The 14,581-nt window shown below is 42.6% G+C and overlaps 1 protein-coding gene across 1 annotated transcript in view; it reads right to left on the bottom strand.

Moving 5' to 3' along the window:
• zgc:77784 (uncharacterized protein LOC402947 homolog) overlaps window positions 1–14,222 on the bottom strand; it is a 206,847-nt gene extending 192,625 nt beyond the window's left edge. Inside the window, exons 1-3 of the mRNA XM_061878097.1 lie at window positions 14,143–14,222; window positions 5,816–5,901; window positions 2,049–2,534 (exon numbers count right to left, since the gene is read on the bottom strand). Of these exons, the coding sequence (XP_061734081.1) occupies window positions 2,049–2,103 (55 nt within the window). The 5' untranslated portion in view covers window positions 2,104–2,534; window positions 5,816–5,901; window positions 14,143–14,222. The remainder of the gene's footprint in view (window positions 1–2,048; window positions 2,535–5,815; window positions 5,902–14,142) is intronic.
• Window positions 14,223–14,581: the final 359 nt, after the last annotated feature.

The following is a 14,581-nucleotide window of genomic DNA, read 5'->3' as shown; positions in this document are numbered from 1 at the left end:
ATATTGACAACATATGATTGTCACCTCCCCTCTCCATCCACATTTTTTACAATCAAGCAAAACGCAACAAAAATGCGAAAAAACACAAGCGATATATTAACGTGAAGGGTAAAAAAAAAAAAAAACACCTACAATCTGATATACGGTATGTGATATACAGTATCACTAAGCGTTACAACTTTGTTGCAAAAATCTCCTTTCGCATCGGTCCCTGACACCCACATCTCAGGCTCTGGAAACACTCTGTGGAAACACTCCCCACCCACACTGTTTGGTGCCTGGTCTGAGCTGCTGTGACTTACATTACTATAGTAACTAATTAGATGACCATACTAACTAATTAGATGACCAAAGTAACTAGTATATCAGGCATATATCCTACAAAGTGAGACCTACACTGTTACAATGTCCATTTCTCAGATGATATAAATTGTTGATGACTGAAGTATGCTGATATCAACCCAAACTAACCCCACCCCCCTCCACATCCCATCGTGGTACAAATATATACTATCAGCATAATACAGTCATCACACAAGTTAATCATCAGAGTAAATACATTGAATTATTTACATTATTTACAATGTAAATAATTGTAAATAATGTAAATAATTCAATGTATTTACTCTGATGATTAACTTGTGTGATGACTGTATTATGCTGATAGTATATATTTGTACCACGAATTGATTAACGTGGACCCCGACTTAAACAAGTTGAAAAACTTATTCGGGTGTTACCATTTAGTGGTCAATTGTACGGAATATGTACTGTACTGTGCAATCTACTAATACAAGTTTCAATCAATCAATCATCCATCCATCCATTTTCTACCGCTTATTCCCTTTCGGGGTCGCAGGGGCGCTGGCGCCTATCTCGGCTACAATCGGGCGGAAGGCGGGGTACACCCTGGACAAGTCGCCACCTCATCGCAGGGCCAACACAGATAGACAGACAACATTCACACTCACATTCACAGATTAGGGCCAATTTAGTGTTGCCAATCAACCTATCCCCAGGTGCATGTTTTTGGAAGTGGGAGGAAGCCGGAGTACCCGGAGGGAACCCACGCATTCACGGGGAGAACATGCAAACTCCACACAGAAAGATCCCGAGCCTGGATTTGAACCCAGGACTGCAGGACCTTCGTATTGTGAGGCAGACGCACTAACCCCTCTGCCACCGTGAAGCCTATCAATCAATCGATGCAAAAGCGCAGATTCCAACTAGTGAAAGACTTAGTATAGTTGAAGACTTACTGTTATTAGAAAACATGAGTGCACATCATAAGGGCAGCTACACTTTACATCTTAAAGATCTAAAAAAAAATATTTGAGAATGTTCGACGGGCCAGAATGAAAAGCTTAACCCAATCAATAATCCATTAATTGACTATTTAAACATAGTTAATGTCACTGTTAGAACTGTGTTTAACGTTAGTGGCTAAAATATCAAATACACTCGTATAATACAACCTCTGAATTTTGTTTTTTGGTCATGAATATTTAGTCCTGGTCTGCGATGAGGTGGCGACTTGTCCAGGGTGTAAGTGCCTACCGCCCGAATGCAGCTGAGATAGGCTCCAGCAACTCCCTGCTACCCCAAAAGGGACAAGTGGTAGAAAATGGATGGATGGACTTAGTCCTAATACGCTAATGTATTTTAATGTTGGCCATTATGGTGGTACTTGGAGAGCAGTGTTTTCTGAGGCTGTACTAGGTCAAAAAAGTTTTTAAAAAAAACAAAAAAACACTGATTCTAATCAACCCATTTTTATATACTTTGCACATTTACACATTTTTGTCAGACTAAAGAAATAAAGATTAATACCTCTTGGAGTAATTTGCCATTTTCTTGCATGATTTCCAGCTAAAAGTTCACCAAAGTTTGTATTTATTACGACTTGACTGCCGGATTGATGTGTTGGATTAATTAAGATCAACATATTATGCATAAACAAGCAGAAGATGCCCGGTGGGATACATTTAGTCACAGATAGATATGATCTAGGTTGTGTATAATGCTCGGACGTGCAGTCGGGATCTTACCTGATGAAATGTTGGTAATGGTGAGCAACGTCAGCAGCAGATGTCCAAAGTTCATCTCCAAGCCGGCCTCACGTCCCGATTTTTACACTCCCAAGTTGAGCCTCAGCTGGATGATTTCAAGCGAGGGAAATCAGCCTCCTAAAAACTTTACTGTCTGAGAGAGAGCCATGTCAGCATCATCACCACCACCATCGGCATCATCATCAGCATCACCATCCGCAGCAGCCCAGAAGAGCCTAAAGAACACCCCCCGTTAAAAAAGCATCACCTGGTCCCGTCATGGTGCATGTATTCCACTACGGCCAACAGACATGAAGGTTTTGCAAAATGTAGCTCACTCCGGATTAAGACACGTCTACCTCCCGTGTGCTCCGCTCGCCAGTTTATGGAGATGTGCATGCCGAGCCGCTCTCCTCCTGTCTGATAGCTGCAACAAATCCTCACCAAGCTCCAGTGTTTAAAGGGACAGACACGACATCTGCGCTCCTGTGCGTGTGTGGACAAAAGAAAGAAGAAAAAAAAAAAAAAAACACCTTTGTTTTTGATTAAGTATAAATGACTAGTAAAGCTATTGGTAAATTAAATCAAAATATCAGGGGAAAAAAAAGCTTAATTATGACTTGCATCTAAAAAATAATAATAATAAAAGGAGATTTGTAAGAGCACTTTACTTTGAACAAACAACCTCAAAGTGCTACAGTGCATTTAAAAAACAACCAAATAGCTGCCCCCAACAAATAGAATAAATAGTAAAACAAAAAAAAACTAGAACAAGCTAAAGGCTAAAACTTGCACATATATCTAAAAAAAATCATAATAATTGTACATTCACAAAATTTAAATGCTGTAATGAATAAAAATCCAATTATTTGTTTGTAGCACAGGGAGTTAACACAAACCAAACGTTAAGGGACCAGTTATAAATTATATCACTGATTTTTACTAACTAACAAAAACAACGCGCCAAATGCGAGCAAGTGTGTGCTAAAAGGCTAGCTGCAAGTAGAAGCTAACAGAGGCTAATGGTTTTTGGTATATTTTTGGTCAGTGTTTTTATCACAGGTAGTTAACATAAACCAAACATTAAGGAGCAGTTATAAATGATAACACTGATTTTACAAGCTAACAAAAACAATGTGCCAAATGTAAGCCAGTATGTGCTAAAGGCTAGCTGCTAGTAGAGGATAACAGACGCTAACGATTTTTGGTCAAATTTGGTCAGTGTTTTTAATACAGGCAGTTAACACAAACCAAACATTAAGGGAGCAGTTATAAAATATAACACTGATTTTTACAAGCTAACAAAAACAATGCGCCAAATGAAAGCCAGGGCGTGCTAAAAAGGCTAGCTGCTAGTAGAAGCTAACAGAAGCTAACGGTTTTTGGTCAAATTTGGTAATTGTTTTTAGCACAGGTAGTTAACACAAACCAAACATTAATAGAGCAGTAATAAATTATAAAACTTATTTTACAAGCTATCAAAAACAATGCACCAAATGCAAGCTAGTGCGTGCTAAAAGGCTAGCTGCCAGTAGAAGCTAACAGAGGCGAACGGTTTTTGGTTAAATTTGGTCAGTGTTTTTAACACAGGCAGTTAACACAAACCAAACATTAAGGGAGCAGTTATAAAATATAACACTGATTTTTACAAGCTAACAAAAACAATGCGCCAAATGAAAGCCAGGGCGTGCGAAAAAGGCTAGCTGCTAGTAAAAGCTAACAAAGCTAACGTTTTTTGGTCAAATCGGTCAGTGTTTTTAGCACAGGTAGTTAACACAAACCAAACATTAATAGAGCAGTTATAAATTATAACACTTATTTTACAAAATAACAAAAACAACGCGCCAAATGCGAGCTAGTGCTTGCTAAAAGGCTAGCTGCCAGTAGAAGCTAACAGAGGTGTTTGGATCTTAGTGAATCAGGACCTTATTGTTTTCAAAACACTAATAATGGGTAGCTAATGCAATGCTAACAGGAGATTAAGTGGATTTTGAATAACCCACTTGTTATCTAAATCTTTCAATAAATCTCTTCAATTTTTGTTGTATTTGCTACTGAGGATAGTAATTGTGCTAAATTCAATATTTTAGAAAACTGACTCTAACTTTAAAATGAGAGTGAAAACAAGTCATGAACAAAGTCCAGTGTAAAAGCACACATGGTCTTGGCCATTCCGCATAGAGCCCCCTCCCCAAATATTTATTAGACATCTGTTGTTTCCCTCCCACAGTCTAACCCTGTTGACATCTCCACGGCACGCACAGGTCTGAGGACACAGGTCTCCCGAGGGTATATCAGCTCACTTTCACCGGGAGCAAAGACCAGACTGGTCCATCAGTGCCGGTGCATCTCACCCCTGCACCTCATTGTCTCAGTGTCAGGCAGACATGATAGAGGGCGACTTTTGGATGCTTGCTTGCCTTTGTTTCCCTTTGAATGGGACTGGGAATTGGGCAACAAAAGTGGAGTCCAGATGTCCGTTGCAGAGTGGGACACAAAGAGGGGCCCCACAATGGTTCCGTCTATGCTTCAGTGGAAGTGTGGACCTTATTAAGAGGCCACGAAGCTCAGAGAGGCATGAAATAGAGGTATCTTAAAAGGAGCGTGCAGACGGTCTTGGAGATGTCACTGGAGAGGATTGGTCTCATTTTCAACTAAAAGCATTTAAAAGAGTCATCAGATACTTTTAAATAGCTTCACTTCCTTGACATGAGTTGACCCTGGGTTGCCACTTGCTTTGTGTTTTTATAAATACAACACCAGTGAAGGCGGCACGCTGTGTAAATGGTAAATAAAAACAGAATACAAAGATTTGCAAATCCCTTTCAACTTATATTCAATTGAATAGAATGCAAAGACAAGATATTTCATCTTCGAACAGAGAAACTTAATTTTTTTTTGTTGCAAATAATCATATACTTACAATTTAATATCAGAAACACATTGCAAAAAAGTTGTAACAGGGAAATTTTTACCACTGTGTTATATGGCCTTTCAGATACTTTTAAATAGCTTCACTTCCTTGATATGAGTTGACCCTGGCTTGCCACTTGCATTGTGTTTTTATAAATACAACACCAGTGAAGGAGGCATGTTGTGTAAATGGTAAATAAAAACAGAATACAATGATTTGCAGATCCTTTTCAACTTATATTCAATTGAACGGACGGCAAACACAAGATATTTAATGTTCGAACGGAGAAACTTACTTTTTTTTTTTGCAAATAATCATGAACTTAGAAATTAATGGCCTTTCCTTTTAACAACACTTGGCAAAGGTTTGGGAACTGAGAATGATAAATAACACAACATGTTAATGCATACGTCAGCCAAATAATTAGGAGTCTGTTTGTTTACTTACTACTAATAGACAAGTTGTCCAGTATGTTCACTATTTTATTTTAGGAAAACCCTGAAATAATAAACATATGTTTAATGTACCATAACATTTTTTGTTAAAATAAAGCTGATAATGCAATTTTTTGTGGTCCCTTTTATTTAGAAAGATACCAAAAAGTATCAAAATTCATTTTGGTACCGGTACTAAAATATTGGTATCGGGACAACCCTATTACACACTGTAAGAAGATATAAAAAGCCATGCTAAACTAGGGCTCTTCAGTGTAAACAAAGGTGGGCAGATTTGTAGCAAGTATAGTATCAGTATTTGATTAATACTACAGTGAATAGATCGATATTTTCTAATATTACAAAATGTTTTTTTGTTGTGTCTGTTATTCTTTACGAACTCAGGAAATGGTTCTTACTTCTACCGTCCTCTGCCTGCTCCGCCGTTGAGGTCTTCACCATATCCCTGGCTAGGGGGCAGTCAGGTACCTTTGCCAAGGGCCACCTGGGGTAACAGTAGTAAAGTGTAGCCTGTATGTTACTTAAGTAAAGCACTGTACAAGTATTAAGTAAACAATGAATTATATAACTGGGCTAGATCAGAAGAAACTAAATTCAGCTCTAGGAATGGAGAGTAATGAAAACTGAACATAGGTTTTAAGTTTAAAATGGTACCAAATTATATTAAAGAATTATAGGAAAAATAAACAGACAGGTAAATTCGAATGGCCATTCACATTTTCAACATAAATTACAGAACGTTCAATATTTACAATGTGATACAGTACTTGATTCCGTCCTTGTTTTTATCAAATAGGGTATAAGCGCAACACGACAGTTCATTAAACGACTTCGCAAAGTCCACGTTGTGGTGGCAGTGTCCAGAGGGGTTTTAGTGAAGGTAACGGGGTAAATGTGAAGGTTCAGGAGGAAAGAAATGAACTCGTTGCGTTATGGAAAAACCAAAGGGAAAAAAACAGAGCGGCTGCTGAGGAGCCTCCTACCCGCCCGGAGCTCAGTTGGGTGGATTCAGTTCGGTTGGTTCGGTTCCAGGCTTAAAGCTTCAGACTCTAGTTCAGGCTATAGCTCGCCATCCAACATGGCCTGTACAACAAGGGCAGGACCAGTCAATTTTCCAGTGCGCACACACAAAATACATTCAGATACTAAATACTAAATAATACTACTGTATTCAAATAGCAACTATATTTCTTAATATTGTACAATAAATAATTCACAAATCCAATTACAATAAATAATATAATAATTGTTATATCAAAATATGAATTCTCTAATATTATCAAAATGTACCCATTGCATCCACAAATAAAGTGCATAGCAGACAGTGGTTCACTGGACTACATCATAAAATGCATTGGATGCATAGCATTGACAACCATCAAACGATTAACACAACCCAGAAACAAATCAGACAATTGTTGACAGTGCTAACTTTTCATTCAGTTTACTATATTCAGAGAAACAGGCATATAAGTAGATGCTAACAGCTCCATTCAAAATGAATGTAGCGGCTAAGCTTCACAGATGCAACTCACCAATTCCGCAGATAAATCACACTTAACTCTCTCGCACGACGACCCACGGCTTTAGTAGTTGGCCCCTGCAGCAACGTCCCTCTCGCTCTTCCTGGAAGCAGGCCACTACTGGATTTTATGCTTCCCGCAATTGGTCACGTGACCACGTGACGTAATGACGCACGCACGGACAGCTAAGACAACGAAAATAAATATCATATTTAATTGGGATTTGAAAGGTTATTTAAGTAAAATGATATTTAAATAGAGATATTTAATTAGAAATAATATTCAATGGGGTTTTGAAAGGATATTTAAATGAGGATATTTAATGGGGTTTTGTCACCCAGGTTACATCCTCCCCCCTTTAGATCATGCAACTCCGGATGCATGCTAACCGTCGCAAGTATCCGATTTTAAAAGATGGTTTGCTGCAAAGGTAGTGAACGCTTCGCCATAGGCATCGACTACACCCTGAAATAGCGTCTGAACAACAGAAATGAGAAGATTACCTAATGCCGCATATTGAAGGCGATTTGGAGGTTTACGCTGACGATTAGGACGGCTGATTACAGGCGTGGTTTCAACGACAAGATCAGGCGAGTTCGCAGCTTCAGGTGGTGATTCTGCTGGACTGAGCAACAGCTCGGTTTGGCAGGGTGATGCCTCTGCTTGATCAAGGAGCTCTGGTTCATCCACAGGTGGGTCTTCATCAAATGGACTGGTTGGTGATGTTTCTACAGGCTCAGGTGGATTTTCACCAGGCTCGGGTTCCTCTTCTTCCACAAGTAAAGAAGCTTCAGCTTTGGCAGAGGACTCTCCATCGGCAAGTAAGTGCACAGTTTCTTGAGACAGGATAGACAGGAATGACTGAAGGCACAGGTGAGGAATACACAGCCCTGGGCAGCGGCAGAATACATTGTTCAGCAGAGGGTTCGACAGCGTCCGAACTCTGAAACGGAAAAGTGGTTGGCGGAATCAGAACTTGAGTTGGATTCCATTCCTCTTCCTCCAGGTCTTCAGATTGTTCAATATTTACTGGCTTCTGGCTCCGGGTTACAGGGCGGCGTGGTGGTGTAACTGGTAATGGATGTGGACCACCACTGGCTGGCAGAAAGGAGCACGGGAGGAGTAGATCTCTGTGGAGCGTACGATTGGGTCCATCTGCCCCGTTTTCAGGCCGAACCGTGTACACTGGCAGGTCCCCGGCACGCTTCACAACAATGTAAACATCATGCTCCCATTTATCTTCAAGCTTGTGCTTTCCACGCAGCCTGACATTTCGCACAATAACTCTATCTCCTTCCTCCAGACTCGACGGAGTGACTCGCTGATCAAACAAGTTTTATTCCTTTCGCCGGATTTAACAGCATTCTTCGAAGCAATTTTAAAACTTTCTTCAAGTCTGGACCGCAGGTTCTCAACATATTGGGAATGAAAGGTGGCTTGTCTTTCGCGCACAGGTAAGCCAAAGGCCACATCAACCGGCAGTCGCGGTGAACGGCCAAACATCAGTTCATACGGCGTAAAACCGGTGTCATCGTTTCTCGTGCAGTTGTAAGCGTGCACTAACGGTTTTACGTGTTCCTTCCATTTCGCTTTTCTCTTGTTCTCAAGGGTCCCAAGCATGCTGAGTTGGGTCCGCTTGAACCTCTCGACTAGGTTTCCCCGAGGATGGTAAGGGGTTGTTCTGGTCTTTACAATCCCAGCGAGTTGGCACAGTTCTTTAATTAATTTAGACTCGAAGTCAGGTCCTTGATCTGTGTGGAGACGTTCAGGTATTCCATAGCAGACGATGAAGTTCTCCCATAAACACTTTGCCACCGTACTCGCCTTTTGGTTTGAGGTGGGTATGGCTATTGCAAACTTTGTGAAGTGGTCGGTGAAAACCAGAATGTCTTTAATATTGATTTGATCAGGTTCAAGTGACAAGTAGTCCATGCAGAGCAACTCCAACGGACGACTCGTTTTTATGTTAACGAGTGGTGCAGATCTTTCAGGAAGTGCCTTGCGTCTTACACAACGATTGCAGGTCTTGATCTTGTTCTCCACGTCAGCTGCCATACGAGGCCAGAAAAAAAGGGTGCGTACGAGGTCCAAAGTCCGCTCAGTGCCCAGGTGACCCATGTCATCATGCAAACTGGTCAGTACTACAGACTTCAACTCCTCCGGTAACACCAGCTGAAAAGAGACTTGTTCTCGGTCATACCTCCTCCGGTACAAGATGTCCTCTTGTACTTCCAGACGATTCAGCTCCCTTAGCAACAGCGCAAGGTCCGGGAATTTGCTCCTTGCTGTTGGGGGAACCTTTTCCCCAGTGTCCATCTGGTGAATGACCTCTCTGATAACTGGATCAGCCCGTTGCTTTTCCTTGAGGTCCAGATGTGACAGAGCGGGAACAACTGGTAGGCCATGATGGTCTTCACTGGTGTAGCAGTCAGGGACTGCGTTGGCTGACAGACTCAGAGACTCGACCCGGGTAATTTGACTTCCTGCGGAACTTCTAGACTGACTGGTTACAAGACAGCGGAGGCAGATGGCAGATACAATGTCTGGGTCAAGTTCTTCCACAACATGTTTTTCCTTGAATTTGTTAATCAGGTCCCAGTCCTTGTGTACTGACAGGTCAGCAGGCTGTTTGTGACAGCGGCGTGATAGAGCGTCTGCGTCGAGGTTCTGCTTCCCGGCTCGATACTGCAGCTTGAAAGTGTAGGTGGACAGGGCAGCAAGCCATCTATGACTGGCGGCATCCAACTTTGCAGATGTTAACAGGTAAGTGAGTGGGTTATTGTCAGTCACTACCACAAAGTTGGCTCCGTACAAGTAGTCATGAAATTTTTCACACACACTCCACTTCAACGCAAGGAATACCGGATACCTCGATTCGCTCGCTGACAGGCCCCGGCTGGCGTAAGCAATTACTCTCAGCTGGCCTTTTTGGTCTTGATAAAGAGCCGCTCCTAGCCCTGTGGTGCTGGCGTCAGTATACAAGATATATGGTCTTTTTGGGTCGGCAAAGCCAAGGACTGGGGAACTGGTCAACTTTTCAATGAGAGTTTCAAAAGCTTGCTGGCAGGTAGGCATCCATTGCTCTTCAAAGGGTTGTTTCGTGTCTTGATACTTTGCTGGACTTGTTCTTTTTCGGGACTTGGAGGTAGGTGTATAGCCCCGCGTCAAATCATTGAGTGGTTTGGCGATGACGGAATACCCTTTTATGAACCTCTGGTAATATCCAGCAAATCCCAGGAACGACTTGAGCTCCTTCAAAGTTCTTGGAATTGGCCATGTTTTTAAAGCAAGGATTTTGTCCGGATCAGTCTCAACTCCCTTCTCTGAAACTATATGTCCCAAATACTTGACAGACGTCTGGAAAAATTTACATTTCTCAGGAGAGAGCTTCAGACCATATTCTTTTAAACGATGTAATACCAGCAGCAGCCTCCGCTCATGTTCTTCTAGTGAATCTGAAAATATGATGAGATCGTCGAGGAAAACCAGAACTTCCTTTAAATGGAGATCCCCCATGCTTTTCTCCATTAACCGCTGAAATGTGGATGGAGCGTTTGTTACCCCTTGGGGCATTCGGTTGAACTCCCAAAATCCGATGGGCGTCACAAAAGCTGTCTTAGCTTTGTCTTCTTCGTTCATTTCGATTTGGTAGTATCCAGATTTTAAATCGAGAACGCTGAACCATTTTGATCCGGTCAAAGCGGAAAGAGACTCCTCCAGATTTGGCAAGGGATAGGCGTCTTTAACCGTTTGAAGGTTCAGCTTCCTGTAGTCGATGCACAATCGTATATCCCCGTTCTTCTTACGGACCACGACGATTGGTGACGAAAATGGCGACTCTGATTCACGAATGACACCAGCCTCCAGCAGGTCTCTGAGATGTTGTCGGACGGCTTCGATGTCATGAGGGTGAATGGGTCTGGCTCTGTGTTTGAACGGAGTTTCGTCATCCAGCTTTATGTGATGTTTTACCATGTTCGTGCATCCAAAGTCCAGTTCACTGAGTGCGAAGACATCCGGATCTGATGGAGTTTCTCTGTGATTCTTGCCTTCCAGTCTGGTGGAATAGGTGATTCTCCAAAATTGAGATTCAAATTGATGTGAGGACTTTCAGATGGTGGAAAACTTGTTGACACGCTGTGCGACAAGATCTGTGGTGACACGGCAAGTTTTGCGATGGTGGAGAGAGGTGGAATGGTCACATCCTGGTCCGACTCGTTACTCAGGATGACCGGAATCTTGTGGGATTGGCTTGGGAGCATGATCAAAGAATTTTTGACACACAGCCCACCTGGCAGTGGTGAGGCGGGATGCTCCACAAGCGTCCACTGACCGTGAGACAGCATGCTGGTGGGAGTAGAACCATCGACGACGGTGGTGCGGCCAGCAGGGATGAGGACTGGTGACTTACTGGCTAACCTCACAACTCCGTCATAGCCTTGTTGTTGTTGCTGGTGGCGTATTTGCAGCAGTTGCAGCACTGCTCTGTAGCCATTTTCCGTCGGCTGGAAGTTGGAGAAGTCACTCCCCATATGCTGGTTGTATAACGGCTCCAGTGTATTCATGCCGATTAACACCTGGGACTGATGAGTTTCGACGTCAGGAACAACCAGTGCTAGCGTTGAGACATCAAAATTAGCTCCCAGGAACTCTCTTGGAAAGGTGACCACCATCTCCACATATCCGAGATACGGAACAGCCTGTTCCGCAGCTCCTTCAACTTGCAGCAAGTCACACAGAGGTTTCACTGGCTGGTCCGCAAAATGCTGGTTGTAGAATGAGACTGGGATCGTGGTTACTTGCGATCCGGTGTCCAACAAGCAGTTGAATTCTTCGCCAGCAATTTTGATGTTTGCTGTACAGCGGGATCCGACCAAGCCTTTAGGTAACCAGTATGAAACAGCAGTAGTGTTTTGGATCATTTCTTGACATTTGACATGTTTCTTCTTTGGATTGGGACATTGTGGGTCCACAACAGTTCCAGTTTGCCCCACAACTGAAACTGACTCTAGTTTAAAGGTGGTCTTGATGAGGAGTTAAAGCGTTGCCAGTTTTGTTGCTTTTCTGCAAACCGTTTCTTCTTGGCAGCGACTAATGCAGAGTTCGGGGGATTATCACAGTATGTCTTTATGTGACCATCTTCACCACACCGATAGCAGTAGCCAGGCTTGGGAACAGAAGACAGGTTCTTTGGTTGCTTGCCCGCCCCTTGGCCCTTACCAGACAAATTACCAGGCATGGGTTTGAAAGCAGCAGACCGACTGGATCTTGACTGGGCAGCAGTGAGTGTTGCGAGCTGCTTCTGGATGTCAGCCAGCTGTTTAGCGAGCTGCTGCGTGACGTTGGTGAGAGCAGCAATCTCTCCCCTTCCTGCATTGTCTGTGCTGGCGTACTGCGCATGGTTTGCAGCTCTGGAGCGTGAAGAGCCGAGATGTTGCTGCATGCGGATGGCTTTGGCTGCTTCACGATCTTCTTCAGTTCGCAGCAAGAGCAGAAATTCAGCAAACGTTGGGGGGTTCTTTTTCCTTGGTTTCAGTTGAAGTTCTGTTATTAGGGAGTTGTCCCAACAACCACGGCAAAATTGAGTCAGAAGATGTCTTTCAAAGTCTTTGTTCAGTACACCACCTCGTTTCACAGCCTGGCTCAGTGCTACCTGTAGACGTTGCAGATAGTTGGACGTTTTTTCCCCAGCATCCTGGAACGTGTCCATAAACTTGGCGTATAGCTCATCACCATCCTGGACCATCCCGTATGCTGAGTCAAGTGTCTGTAGATACACAGCTGGAGGAGTGTCTGGTTTCAGGTGCTTCACCATATCTGCAGCAGGTGGTAACAAGCTATCGAAGATCTTACGTGAGCGCTGTAGATCGGACACGGCAGGATCCTTTAGTAGAAGGTCTACCCCGGAACGCCATGTGTCGTAATCGGACTCTGTTGGAGATCTGGGTGATCTTCCTGAGAAGGCCCTGAGACGCTGCGCTGACAGGTTCATAGCGCTATCGTCGTTCTTCACAATATGTTCGACCACATAACGAACTTCAGGTGGGTTGAGATTACCGTGCAACATGGCTGGCGAAGGAGGTATTGTGCCGGTTTGGGATGTAGGATCGGGCTGGTCTCGTGGAGGCAATTGCACGTGCTGGTTCGACGCGGCAAGATCAGCCGAATGCTTTTTACCATCTTCAGAGAGAGCCTCATCCTCAGTGGCGGTGGTGTGGAGCTTGTTGACCTTCTGACCAAGCAAAGACATCACCCCACTTAAAATGACTGAAAAATCTTGGCCAGTCAGTTTTGCGACTTTTTTGAGCTCGGAGAGGTAATCATTGGTCTTTCGCTTCCCTACTTCGTCCGCGCAGACTGTAGCGAGGTCTAAAATTTCATGATCCACTTTTTCCGTATCGCACACATACGTATATGGTAGAAGTGGACGTAACGCAACCAATGAGGTGCCTGAGTTGTACTCTACGACAATCGAACAATGAAAATCAGATTCAGGTTCGTCTATAAATTCTATTTTTGAAATAGACCCGTACTGCTTTAAAAATTCAACTACTTCGTCGTCAGTTTTAGTGTTGGTCGCGTCTTCAATCAAAACTGCATTTGGAATCTTAATGCAATGTTTCTCGAATATTTCCATTTTTCCAAGACAATAATATAAGAACCACAAAAAAAATTGTTCAGTTATTTTTCTCCACTCCTGGCTAGCTCGCAACAATATGTAGCCTGTATGTTACTTAAGTAAAGCACTGTACAAGTATTAAGTAAACAATGAATTATATAACTGGGCTGGATCAGAAGAAACTAAATTCAGCTCTAGGAATGGAGAGTAATGAAAACTGAACACAGGTTTTAAGTTTAAATGGTACCAAATTATATTAAAGAATTATAGGAAAAATAAACAACAAACAGACAGGTAAATTCGAATGGTCATTCACATTTTCAACATAAATTACAGAACGTTCAATATTTACAATGTGAAACATTACTTGATTCTGTCCTTGTTTTTATCAAAGAGGGTATAAGCGCAACACGACAGTTCATTAAACGACTTTGCAAAGTCCACGTTGTGGTGGCAGTGTCCAGAGGGGTTTTAGTGAAGGTAACGGGGTAAATGTGAAGGTTCAGGAGGAAAGAAATGAACTCGTTGCGTTATGGAAAAACCAAAGGGAAAAAAACAGAGCGGCTGCTGAGGAGCCTCCTACCCGCCCGGGGCTCGGTTGGGTGGATTCAGTTCGGTTGGTTCGGTTCCAGGCATAAAGCTTCAGACTTTAGTTCAATCTCTAGCTCGCCATCCAACATGGCCTGTACAACAAGGGCAGGACCAGTCAATTTTCCAGTGCGCACACACAAAATAGATTCAGATACTAAATACTAAACAATACTACTGTATTCAAATAGCAACTATATTTCTTAATATTGTACAATAAATAATTCACAAATCCAATTACAATAAATAATATAATAATTGTTATATCAAAATATGAATTCTCTAATATTATCAAAATGTACCCATTGCATCCACAAATAAAGTGCAAAGCAGACAGTGGTTCACTGGACTACATCATAAAATGCATTGGATGCATACCATTGACAACCATCAAACAATTAACACAACCCAGAAAAAAATCAGACAATTGTTGA

This window comes from Nerophis ophidion, linkage group LG18, assembly GCF_033978795.1.
Source record: "Nerophis ophidion isolate RoL-2023_Sa linkage group LG18, RoL_Noph_v1.0, whole genome shotgun sequence".
In the NCBI taxonomy this organism is placed as follows: Eukaryota; Metazoa; Chordata; class Actinopteri; order Syngnathiformes; family Syngnathidae; genus Nerophis; species Nerophis ophidion.
Note: the sequence above shows the minus strand (reverse complement) of the source record. Positions and strands in the feature narration are given on the sequence as shown.